General features: G+C 42.7%; 1 protein-coding gene across 1 annotated transcript in view; it reads left to right on the top strand.

The window, feature by feature from the left end:
* Window positions 1–12,898, top strand: part of MMP17 (matrix metallopeptidase 17) — an 89,847-nt gene that overhangs the window by 59,494 nt on the left and 17,455 nt on the right. Inside the window, exons 4-6 of the mRNA XM_060785638.2 lie at window positions 1,462–1,745; window positions 2,707–2,883; window positions 8,377–8,476. Coding sequence (XP_060641621.2) covers window positions 1,462–1,745; window positions 2,707–2,883; window positions 8,377–8,476 — 561 coding nt within the window. The remainder of the gene's footprint in view (window positions 1–1,461; window positions 1,746–2,706; window positions 2,884–8,376; window positions 8,477–12,898) is intronic.

The raw sequence follows: 12,898 nt of genomic DNA, 5'->3' as shown, positions 1-12,898 counted from the left end.
GAATAGTTATTATGCAGTCTTGCACTTCATTCCACGCCCCCTTCCATGGTTACAGCTCTGAACTTATCCCATTCTCTTGTCCTATTGTTTACAGCCTGGCCACATTTATAGTAGCTTACCATAAACTTGTTGAACACTGTTTTATTTGACTCTTAAGTTTTTGTTTTATATGCCTATATGTTTTATTCAATTGCATTTTATATGGTGTTTTATTTTGTGGTCTGTTTTTGAGCACCTTGTGCTGTTTGTAAGCTGCCACAAGTCTCTTCAGGGAGATGGAGGCGGGATACAAGAATAAAGTTGTTATTGTTGTTGTTGTTGTTGTTGTTGTTACACTTTATTTATATTCCGCCCTTTGCCCCTTGGGGACTTAGAGTGGATTACAGTTAAAACAGATACATTCAATGCCTGTTACAATACAATGAGACACACAAACACAAACAAAGGAAGAGACTTTTCCTTTCATTTCCGGCTTTGGAGACGGTGCTCATCTCTGGCTCTAGGGAGGTGCTGTTCTCCATTTCCAAGCCAAGGAACCTGCATTGCCACCTCTTGGTCATGTGACTGGCATGACTGTTTCAAGTGTCTTATGTCTTTTCCCACCAAAGCAGTACCTATTTATCTACTCACATTTGCATGCTTTCAATCTTCTAGGTTGGCAGAAGCTGGGCTAACAGCAGAAGCTCATCCTGTCTCGTGGATTCGAACTGCCAACCGTCAGGTCAGCAGTTCAGCAGCATAAGGGTTTAGTTCATTGCTCCATCATGTATTCAGCAGAATATGTCCTTTTTACATCTTTCCTTTTTATATATAAATTACATTTAGATCCAGCCTTTCCTCCAGTAGGTTCAAGATAGCATACATGGCTCTCATTCTTTCCATTTTATCTTCTCAACTGAGACTAACTTTCCAAAGTTTGGTTTCAATAGGGATTAAAAGCTGTATAACCCAACTGTGCAATCCATCACTAATGTACATTCGCATTGTTATCCTGGGCCCTCTGGTGATGCAGCAGGTTAAACCGCTGAGCTGCTGAACTTGCTGACTGAAAGGTTGGCAGTTTGAATCTGGGCAGTGAGTTGAGCACCCACTGTTAGGCCCAGCTTCTGCCAACCTAGCAGTTAAAAACATGCAAATGTGAGTAGATCAATAGGTATTGCCTTGGCGGGAAGGTAACAGCGCTCCATGCAGTCATGCTGGCCACATGACCTTGGAGGTGTCTACGGATAATGGAGATGAGCACTACCTCCCAGAGTTGGGCACAACTTAAGTCTAATGTCAAGGTAAACCTTTACCTTTACCTATTGTTATCCTGGTTTTTAATTTTTCGCTGTGCTACCCTGAATGACCATTTAATGTGAAGATAGAGTTAAGAATCAGGCAGAGAGATAGCTAGATTATATGCATTTTCATAAAAACACAGGCCCTGTACCTATCTCCAGTTGCTTTCTTTGATTCCAGAGTGCGAACTTTCCCCAAGGAGTCTCATCTAGGCCATGATACAGTTCGGGCTCTTATGTACTACGCATTGAAGGTATGGAGCGATATTACACCTCTGAATTTCCATGAAGTAGCAGGCAACAATGCCGACATCCAGATTGACTTTTCCAAAACTGATCACAATGATGGATACCCCTTTGATGGCCCCGGGGGCATGGTGGCACATGCCTTTTCCCCAGGGGAACACCATACGGCTGGAGACACACATTTTGACGATGACGAATCGTGGACTTTCCGATCATCAGGTATGTCTGGGTAAGGAAGTAGTAGAAATATTGAGAAGTCTACCTTTTCCTTTGATTCTTCCTGGTGAAAGAAGAAGAGAGAGAAATAAAAGAATATAGGCGTTTGTGGAAATAAAGAATTTCCAATGGAACAATTGCAGGCAGGATCAAATCCAAGCAAGGACTGCTAGAGCCAGGCATGTAGCCCGGGGGGGGGGGGGAGCTTGAGGGGCTTCAGCCCCCCCCCCCCCCCGAAATTCTCATAGTGGTTCGCGAAAAGGCCTTACTGGTGCATTATTTAAACTGTTATGTTTATTCATATCATGATCTGATCACCATACTCAATATATCCCATATGCATGGGAGTATTGGGGTAATGATACAAAAGGTTTGGTAGGGTAGACCCTCTTTCACTCAGACTCAGCCCCCCCGAAACTCACCCCCCCCCCCACCCCGAATCGAAATCCTGGCTACGGGCCTGGCTAGAGCCATAGGAGAACTATTCATCTGGATCATCAGACTACAGTTGTAGAATCTATTGCTCCAGCAAGAGCCAGGCATTAGAGTCCATCGACAGATGGCAAAAGTGTCACAGCACAGCATGGCCGTTTTGCAACTCCTTCTTCAAGCAGCAGCAATAATTTTGTTTATCAGTTTTGGTGTTGGGAGGAAGGGATTCAGAGCAAATACCTGAAGCAAGGAGGAACCCATTCTCCCATGCAGAGAGCATGTGGAAACAAGGATTGGTGAAACACTTCATGGCCTGGGAAAGGCCCCAAACATGGTGAAAATGCCCCCATGTACCCCCAGAGGACATTCGGGGTAGAACATTATTTTTCTTGTGAGAGCAGGAGTGGCAGAGGGATGTTGCAGGCTCAAGTCTTTTACCGTTTTCCAGCTCTTTTAAAACAAATAGTGTATTACAAAAGGATGGGAACAAAAGTGTGTACCCATGTATACATCATCTCACTCTTGTTTTCAGATGCCCATGGGATGGACCTGTTTGCTGTGGCAGTCCATGAGTTTGGCCATGCCATTGGCTTAACCCACATCTCTGCTGCTGAGTCGATCATGAGGCCCTATTACCAAGGCCCTGTTGGGGATCCCCTGAAATACGACCTGCCTTATGAAGACAAAGTTCGGATCTGGCAGCTATATGGTGAGTCAGTGTTCTTATGGGCCCATTTTGCATTGATTGTGTTGCCACTCAAACAGTACTCAGAAACAAATCTCCAAATGTAGGAAACCAATTATAGCTTTTTCTTGGGCTTTCTGCAGAAAGGAGTGGGAGGTCACCCTCTAGAGCAGGGTTTCTTAAACCCTTTCCTTTCGTGACCCCCTTTCCACCCAAGACATTTTTCATGACTCGAGGTGTATAGGTATATGAAATTGGTATAAAAATCAAACATTTACTGATAATCAATGAGCATTTGCAAGGCTTGCTAAACAGGCTGATTTTGTGAAGTACAGCTGAAGCATCTTCTGCAGAGTCCACTGTAAATTTTGTGTGTTATTGCTGACAGATTTGTGTAATGTTTAAAAGAGCCACAAGATGATTGTCAGGAACCTTTTAGTGTTGCCAGATTTTTCATGACCCCCAACATTGAGCTAAGGATTGGGGTCGTAACCCATTTGGGGTCGTGACCCATGGTTTAAGAAGCAGTGCTCTAGAACAATGGTTCCCAAGCCTTTTCAATCATGCAACCGGGCTGGGGGGTGGGGTGTCCCATGACTTAAAAGGTTTGGGAACCATTGTTCTGGAGTTAGGGTTTTGTGGGAAAATCAAGGACAGAGTTAGGATTTTTTGGGGTGGGGGGGTTGTCACTATGGAACCATAACTTTGTCTTTGATGTTCCCACAGAACTCTAACTGTGTCCCTAAGCATTGTGAACCTGGAGAACCAATTTTTCATTTAACTTGTTTGTTCCGCTTTGGTCAAATTCTTAGTCAAAACAGCAATTTTCCCCTTGGACCCATCTACACTGACCACTTAGGTCAGTATAGGAAGTGATCAGCCCTCTGATGGCTAAATACAGCTCAGGGCTAATCTGAATTAGCCCAGAGCAAAGGTGCTCATCATCATCATCATCATCATCATCATCATCATCATAGAATCATAGAATCCTAGAGTTGGAAGAGACCTTGTGGGCCATCCAGTCCAACCCCCTGCCAAGAAGCAGGAAAATCGCATTCAAAGCACCCCCGACAGATGGCCATCCAGCCTCTGTTTCAAAGCCTCCAAAGAAGGAACCTCCACCACACTCCAGGGCAGAGAGTTCCACTACTGAACAGCTCTCACTGTTAGGAATTCCTTTCTCTAATAAGACTTTATTTATATTCCACCCTATCTCCCCCAAGGGGATCCAGGGTGGATTCCAACAAACGAAAAGGCAAATGTTCAGTGCCTCAATGCAATAACAAATAGTAAGGTAAAGGTTTTCCCTGACATTAAGTGCAGTCGTGGCTGACTCTGGGGGTTGGTGCTCATCTCTATTTCTAAGCCAAAGAGCCGGCGTTGTCCGTAGACGCCTCTCAGGTCATGTTGCCAGCATGACTGCATGGAGCACTGTTACCTTCCCACCAGAGCGGTACCTATTGATCTACTCACATTTGCATGTTTTCGAACTGCTAGGTTGGCAGAAGCCAGGGCTAACAGCAGGAGCTCACGCCGCTCCTCGGATTCGAGCCTGCAACCTTTTGGTCAGCAAGTTCAGCAGCTCAGCGTTTTAACCCACTGTGTCACCGGGGGCTCCGACAACAAATACAAATGCAATATCACAAAATAACCCAACATATAACAACACATTATAACATAACACCTAAAAATAAATAAAACATAACCTATCAGATAAATTATATCCAACCTAAACCATAAGCATCCAACATCCATAGCAAATTACAAGCGTTGAGGAAAGTTCACTAAAATATGTAAATTGATTATGTGGCCAGTGATGTTAACTGGGCTGACAGGGTCTACAAAGCCCGAGTACCATAGCAGTGCTCAGTATAGTATAGAAGTGGTATATCCTCATCTAATCCTCCTCCTCTTGATATGCTAATGAGCAAAAGTAAGTTTTCATTGACTTCCAAGCCAGGTTAATCTAATTTGGGGAAGAATCTGATTCCGGAAGCAGGAGTCAAGTTATACCTCGAGTTAGGGACTGACTGGACTGCTATCCCGTACTCTCCCCACCCCACAGAAGTGACGTCATGACTTACCTGATCCTTGGGGTTTTTCCTTCCTACTACCAGGTGGTGTGAGCTATGAAGGAGAAGGGAGAAGGGACCTTTGCCTTTTCCCTCCTCTCATTCTCCTTCACGGGACGTGTAATACACGGGACGTGTAATACGAGGGGAAAGAGGGTGGCTGGGTGTGGGGACATCCTGTTGCTGCCGAAGTGACTCAGGGAGCTCCTATCAGACCCACTTTATTTGACAATGTTGAATCACCCCTTGTTAATTCAAAGCCTGACAGTTCTCCATACTCCTTCAGGATAAAATTCAAGAGCTCATCAGTATGCAGCAGGTCTTGTAGAAAGATCACTAAGTCATCCGCAAATGCTTTTAATTAAGACGTTGTCCATATATATATATATATACTCCTTTAATGTTCTTTTCAGCTCTAATTGCTCTGTTTAGCACCTCTATCACCATTAAAAACAACTATGGTGAAAGAGGACATCTGCGTTTTAGCACCTTTCTGTATTTTCGCAGCTAGGGAGTTCTCCTGGATTCATCACTGAGCCTGGAATCCCAGGTGGCAGCGGTGGCCAGGGGAGCGTTCGCACAATTAAAACTTGTGCGCCAGCTGCTCCCGTAACTTGGGAAGTCAGACTTGGCCATGGTGGTCCACGCTCTCGTTACATCTAGAATAGACTACTGCAACGCACTCTACGTGGGGTTGCCTTTGAAGACTGCTCAGAAGCTTCAAATAGTCCTACGAGAGGCAGCCAGGTTAATAACTGAGGCGGCATACAGGGAGCATACAACTCCCATGTTACGCCAGCTCCACTGGCTGCCAGTTTGCTACCGGGCACAATTCAAAGTGCTGGCTTTGGCCTATAAAGCCCTAAACGGCCCTGGCCCAAATTACCTGTCCGAACGCATCTCCTCCTATGAACCATCACGGAGATTAAGATCCTCTGGGGAGGCCCTGCTTTCTGTCCTGCCATCATCACAGGCACGATTGGTGGGGACGAGAGACAGGGCCTTCTTGGTGATTGCTCCCCGGCTATGGAACTCCCTTCCTTGTGAGATCAGGTCGGCCCCCTCCCTCCTGTCCTTTAGAAGGATGGTAAAAACTTGGCTGTGGAACCAAGCTTTCGGGACAGGGCAATGAAGCGGCAGTGGGAAAGATGACAGGGCTAATTGGATTTGATGTGGATGACTAGGACGGTTTTAAATGGTGTATTTTAATATTTTGATAAATGTTTTTTAATGTTTATGTATTGTATGTGAATCTGTGTCCTGGCATTGAATGTTTGCCGTGTATATGCTGTGCTCCACCCTGAGTCCCCTTCAGGGTGAGAAGGGTGGAATATAAATGTTTTAAATAAATAATAAATAATAAATATTTTGAATGGTTTTGTCAATTCCTCACTGATCAAGATTTGGTCTGTTTAATCCATTGTTTGGAAGTTTGTTCCAAATGCTGTCTTCTCTAAGACATAAATGGTCAAGATATATTATTAAATGCTGTTTTTATATCCAAAAATATCAAAGCCACCCGCTTTTCATTATGGGCCTCATAGTATTCTAGAATATCCACAACATGGCTGGTATTGTCACTGAATAACTCTTTCATTTAACTTGATCCTCATATATTAGAGTTTGTAAAAGTTTTTTTTTCAATCGCTTTGCTAGGAGAGCAGAAAAAATATGGTCATTATTCAATAAAGATAGTGGCATGTAATTTTTTTGGTTATTTTAGATTGTGGTGTTCTTTAGGAATTAAAGTTATATTAACCTTTCGCCAAAACTGTGGTAATTTACTTCTTAGTGAAGCATTCCTGCTTGTTGTATTGATTCCTGCTTGTTGTTAGCTCACAAGTAGTTGATCTTGTACAATCTTCAAATGTGTTGTCAGTCATGTGGCTCTGGTGCCTTTTCCAAATTTTATCTCCTCAAATGCCTCAACAGCCTCTGCCAAAGTGATTGGTTCGTCAAGCTAGAGAAGAGCTTTTGAACCATTTCATGTTGGTGGCACACCTTTATCTATGTTGTCTCAGTTGTGATAGCATTAAAAGTTGCCACATTTGCAGTCACAGCCCAAAAAATCCAAGCTAAATTAGAAAAGTCCACAGCGGAGGCTAGAAAGACAAATGGAGATAGTTTGGGATTATACAAATTAGACGTTTTTTATTGTTATCATGTCACTGCTACTATGGTTTAAAGAACCAGTATATGGAATAAGTTTTCATGTTTATATTGGAAAGTGCTTATTGTACTTTTGTATTGTACTTTTAAAGGTTGTATATTATGTGATGTCATGGCCTATGGCTGGTACAATAAACAATTCATTCATTAATTCAGTTGTGATAGTGAATTGAATTGGCTTATGTGCATAGTCTAAAGCAGGTTCCAGAAGGGCTTTGGGGACATTCTACTTGTAATGACCCCACTTCTGCAGCTTTGTGCAGCTTCTTGGTTAGAGATTTGTAGAGTAGCCACTTGGACATCTCCATCTTCTTTATTTATTTACAATATTTATATTCCATCCTTCTCACTCCGAAGGGGTCTCAGGGCGGATCACAGAACATACATATGCGGCAAACATTCAATGCCGTTTTATACACAAACAAGACAGACAATTGTACATAGAAGGAGGTATATATAGGCTTTTCCCCATTCTTGGCATCTTGGAGGCTTGTGCTTGGTTCCGGCCATGGGGGCAGGGGGCAGGTGCTCTCGCTCTATCTCCCTTTTTTGATTGGTTCACCAGCATTTTCTGGCATTTTCCCTTTAGGTACCTTAAAATACTTCTTCTGCATTTAAGTGGTACCTATTTATCTACTCACATTTATTTGCTTTGGAACTGCTAGGTTGGCGAAAGCTGGGCTCAAGGCCATGAGCTCACCCTGACCCAGGCTTCGAACTGTCAACCTTGGATTGGCAAGATTTCCTGCAGCTGGTGGTTTAACCTGCTGTGCAAATCCCAGCCCTTCTCTTGAAAAACATTAACAGATTGACAAATTTGGTTCAGCCTTTTAGTAGGCATTTTCTGCCACAGGCTGTGTCCTTACAGTGGGTGGATGTCTGCCTTAGGGGTGTGGTGACATTTGGGTAAGACCCAGCTTGCCTCCCCAGCCTGCTGAAAAAGGAGCATTGGTACTTACCATGAAGATTCCTTTTCAGCCATTGGAGAGATGGAAGTCTTCCCACCCTAGTTAGTGTGTTTTTGTGTTTTTCATGCCACTGGTGGTATTCCCCCCCCCCCCCCTTTTGTTTGTCTGAAGCATTGCCATTCCATCACTGGATAGGCGGGATTAGCTCTCCGCCTTAAGGTGATAAGCTTAGTTGACAAATGAGAAGCACAAAGGAGGAACCAGGCCTAGCTTGAAGGATTCCCTTCCCACAGGTGCTGAAAAGGAATCATCACTGTAAGTGCCAATGTTCCGCATCTGCTCTAATACATGCTTGTATCTGCATGCAGGAGTTCGGGAGTCTGTGTCCTTAACAGCCAAACCTGAGATATCGAAAACAAATGACCAGCCCGTCTTGCTGGACTTGCCAGAGAATCGTTCCACTATCCCGTAAGTTAAGCCTGCAACCACACCATGTCTTTCAGTGGAAATGAAATGAGATGCGTTTGACAAAGAACTGTCAACTCAGAATTATTGTTTGATCTGAGTTACTGAATTCAGAGTTTCATTTTGGGATGCAACTGCTTTGTGTGTGTGAGAGAGAGACAACATGGTCACTGGGAGTCCTATGAGCGCCAGTACAAAAAGTAACCTTTTTAACCAATAGCTATAGAAACAAGTACCAACATTTTCAATGCTCAGACTGAGGTTTTAATTTACAACGATGCAGTTCATCAAAGTCCTAACAAAAAGTTTGACATGTCAGTGGAAGCATTTGGCATCCTCTAGTTCAGTGTTTCTCAACCTGGGGGTCAGGACCCCTGGGGGGTCATGGGGTGGAGGGTCAGAGCGGTTGCCAAAGACTATCAGAAAACAGATTTTTTTTCTGTTGGTCATGGGGGTTCTGTGTGGGAATTTGACCCAATTCTACCATTGGTGGGATTCAGAATGCTCTTTGATTGTAGATGAACTATAAATCCCAGCAACTACAACTCCCAGATATCAAGGTCTATTTCCTCCAAACTTCACCAGTGTTCACATTTTGACATATTGAGTATTTGTGCTAAGTTTGGTCCAGATCCATCATTGTTTGAGTCCACAGTGCTCTCTGGATGTAGGTGAACTACAACTCTCAGACTCAATGGTCAATGCCCACCAAACCTTCCAGTATTTTCTCTCAGTCATGGGAATTCTGTGTGCCAGGTTTGGTTCAATTCCATTATTAGTGGAGTTCAAAATGCTCTTTGATTGTAGGTGAACTATAAATCCCAGCAACTACAACTCCCAAATCACAAAATCATCCCCCCCCCCAACCCCACCAGTATTCAAATTTGGGTGCATCAGGGTATTTGTGCCAAATTTTGTCCAGTGAATGAAGATACATCCTGCATATCAGATATTTACATTATGATTCATAACAGTAGCACAATTACAGTTGTGAAGTAGCAATGAAAATAATGCTATGGCTGGGGTTGTGGCATTAGGAAGGTTGAGAACCACTGTTCTCGTTTAATGTTATTTTTAAGAGAAAGAACATGCAAATGGTGTTACTTAAGATTTCAACATCATGAACCCTTTGGACTCATCAACAGTAGTGAGGAATCCTGGTGCTAATTCGGGACCTTTTATGGACCCAAAATTGCCTTCTGGGATTCCATAGACCACCACACCTCGTTCCTGAGGACACTATCATGTGCTAGTTTTCAGGGTTTAGCATCTGGCATTGCCCCTGAAATGTGTCCCTTAATTTCTTAATTGCCCTACAAAAACCATGCTGGCTATGGACTGTTGATGCATCTGGAGGGCACCAGGCTGGGGAAAGTTTTCAATGCCATACATTAAATCTAGAACCTTTATATTCATGAGGGCTGCTTCTGTTAGCCAGAGAAGGTACAGCTCCCTTTTTCTAGGAAAACTCTTAGCTTTGCAACCATTATGACACTGCTCTCCAACATCAAGAGAATTTCAGCTTTCCCTCCATGCCCTCAAGTCATCTTATATCATGGGAGTCTTCTTTGCACAACAGGATAAACTCTTCCTCAGTCACCCTCGGGCAAAGCTTCTCTCGAAATTTTAATCAGGCTCGTTCCTTTCTTTGCGATGGCTTCGCTTGCTGGTTCTGTCATCCTCTGTGAGGCAAAGAATTCCTTGGTGACTTTTCAAGAGCAAAGTTGGGGACAGGGAAGGACATGCTCATGGGAAAAGAAGAGCTTCTGCAATTTAAAGATTACTTTGTGTACTGGTGGCATTTGCCAAATTAAGCTTGAGATCTGGCCCGTTTCTTCTTCGTCCCATCTCACCGATCCGAATGTGCTCGCGTGACTTTCTAGCGGCTGCCCCAAGCAATGTTAAAACCGACTGCTGGTGCTCGTTTTAATTCTCTTGCTTTTTGCCGCATGAAAGCCAGATTGTTTACATCCTTTCCTGTTCATTAACCAGCTTGAAAAAAAAAAAAGACACAGCAGCAACTGACAAAATGAAACAGGAATTGGAATCTCCTCTGGAATACAAGAGATCAAACTGAGGTGTGGCCTCCATCTCACACTTTCCCTTCTTTTTCTGAAAAGTACAGGGTGCACACACGATGCACACGTTTCTCCATGAGATGCACACAAAAAGCACAGAGCGTCATGTGATCCTACCTGTCTAACTTGCATGCATAGAGTCAGATGCACCGTCCCCCCCCCCCCCCTTTATGATTTATTTATTTATCGTATCAGGAGCAAACCAAGGATACAGTTGTGATGAATTTGACAAATCACAAAGTTTAAAACCTTGGCATTATATTAAATGTCCTATAAGGTGTTGCCTATAAGAAGGTCCTCCATTGTGCATGTGGCAGGGCTCAGGCTGCATTGTAAGAGGTGGTCTGTGGCTTTGTCTCCTCCACACTCACATGTTGCAAGTCGCTTCTGGAGTGAGAGAATCAGCCATCAATTAAGACGTTGCTCAGGGGACACCCGGATGTGTTGTAATCCTGCGGGGAGGCTTCTCTCATGTCCCCCCTTTGTGATAAGGTCCATAGTTGCAAATTTGAGTGAATTGGAGTGAGGGAGAAAGGGGCTTTGAATTGTAAGAGAGCTGCTCTCTCTCCAGTTTGGAAAAGCAGCATATATCACAAGGTCAAAAGATGTTAATAAGGAATTTTCCATCTCCCCCCCCCCCCCTCTCTCTCCCTGCCAGACAACACAGATCTGTGGCTTTAATTTCAAGAAATTCAGGGACTTTGGCTCCTAATAGAGTTAAATCCCATTTATTTCTGTCTTCCTTTGAAATTGTTGTGCATTAATAGGGCACAGTGTGCTATGAAAAAGACCCTACATTGAGCAGGTGAGCATAAAACTACCATACAGGTGAGGAGGGGTGAGTAGAGGCTGTTCAGGTGATGATGCTGCTCTCAGCTCAGAAAGAGGACAACGCATGGGTGGTATTTACAGAAGAAATGCAGCCTCTTTTTCTTGTCTTTGGAAGCCCATTCTAGCTGCATCTTCATCATCTTTGTCTTTGAATTGCCTCCCTACTCACCTCTCCTTTAAGAAGTAATCATGGGGAGCCCTCCTGCCGCTTGACAGCTCACAGGGAGGAGGTTTACTATTGAGCACAAAAGGCTAGAGGATAGCTCCTTGCTCCCCCCCCCCCAATCTAAAAACAGACATACCGTATATACTCGAGTATAAGCCGACTCGAATATAAGCCGAGGCACCTAATTTTACCACAAAAAACTGGGGAAACTTATTGACTTCATTATAAGCCTAGGGTGTGAAATGCAGCAGCTACTGGTAAATTTCAAAATAAATTTCAAAATAAAAATAGATACCAATAAAATTACATTAATTGAGGCATCGGTTGGTTAAATGTTTTTGAATATTTACCGTATTTCAAAGAAAATCAGTAATCTAGCTCTGTAAATGGAAAAGTAGGGTCAACAAAAACAATATGGTATCAATAATAATAATAATAATAATAATAACAATAGACTTCATTTGTATCCCACCCTATCTCCGCATGGGGACTCAGGCCAGCTTCCAACGTAGTAACAGGCAAACATTTAATGCCTCTATAAACAATGCAGAGCTAGATATTGATCTATAATTATATATACTAATTTCACATGTGCATTTCCCTCTGAAATGTTTGCAAATCCTCTCTATATATACGTGCATTTCCCTCCAGCAATATTTGCAAGCCCTATATATCTATGTTTATATCTATCTAGACATATCTCTCTATACGTGTGTGTGGGCATTTCCCCTACAATATTTGCAACCCCTATATATCTAAATTCATATATATCCATCTAGACATCTCTCTATATATAGATAATTATATTTATATAGGATTTGCAAAGACTTGCAAACATGAGAGGGGAAAATTCATACTGTATATAAAATTATTTATATATACACACACATATACATACACACACAGAGAAATATATAGATACATAGGTACCTCTATATATTTATTGATATCTGTATCTATATAGGATTTGCAGAGACTTGCAAATTTGTGAGGGGAAAATTCATATATAAAAATAATGTATACATATAGATACAGATATGCAGGTACATGGAAATCTCTATATATCTATATGTATATAGGATTAGCAAAGACCTGCAAACATATGAGGGGAAAATGCATATTTAAAATTAATGTAGATAGATAGCTAGATACAGAGATATCGGTGCATAGAGATTGCAAATGCTTGCAGGGGGAAATGCCTATATATCTGTAGGAGAGATTAACAAATAGTTCAGGGGGAAATGCTTTTATAAGATTAATGGATATTCCTGATTTACAAGGGCTTCTCAGCCTCTCGAGGGAGTCTTTGAAAAAGAAAACACTGTTAAGAGAGGGGAAGAGAAGAAATAA

Source organism: Anolis sagrei, chromosome X, assembly GCF_037176765.1.
Source record: "Anolis sagrei isolate rAnoSag1 chromosome X, rAnoSag1.mat, whole genome shotgun sequence".
In the NCBI taxonomy this organism is placed as follows: Eukaryota; Metazoa; Chordata; class Lepidosauria; order Squamata; family Dactyloidae; genus Anolis; species Anolis sagrei.
The sequence above is the reverse complement of the archived record's forward strand: the minus strand, read 5'-3'. Positions and strand labels throughout refer to the sequence as shown.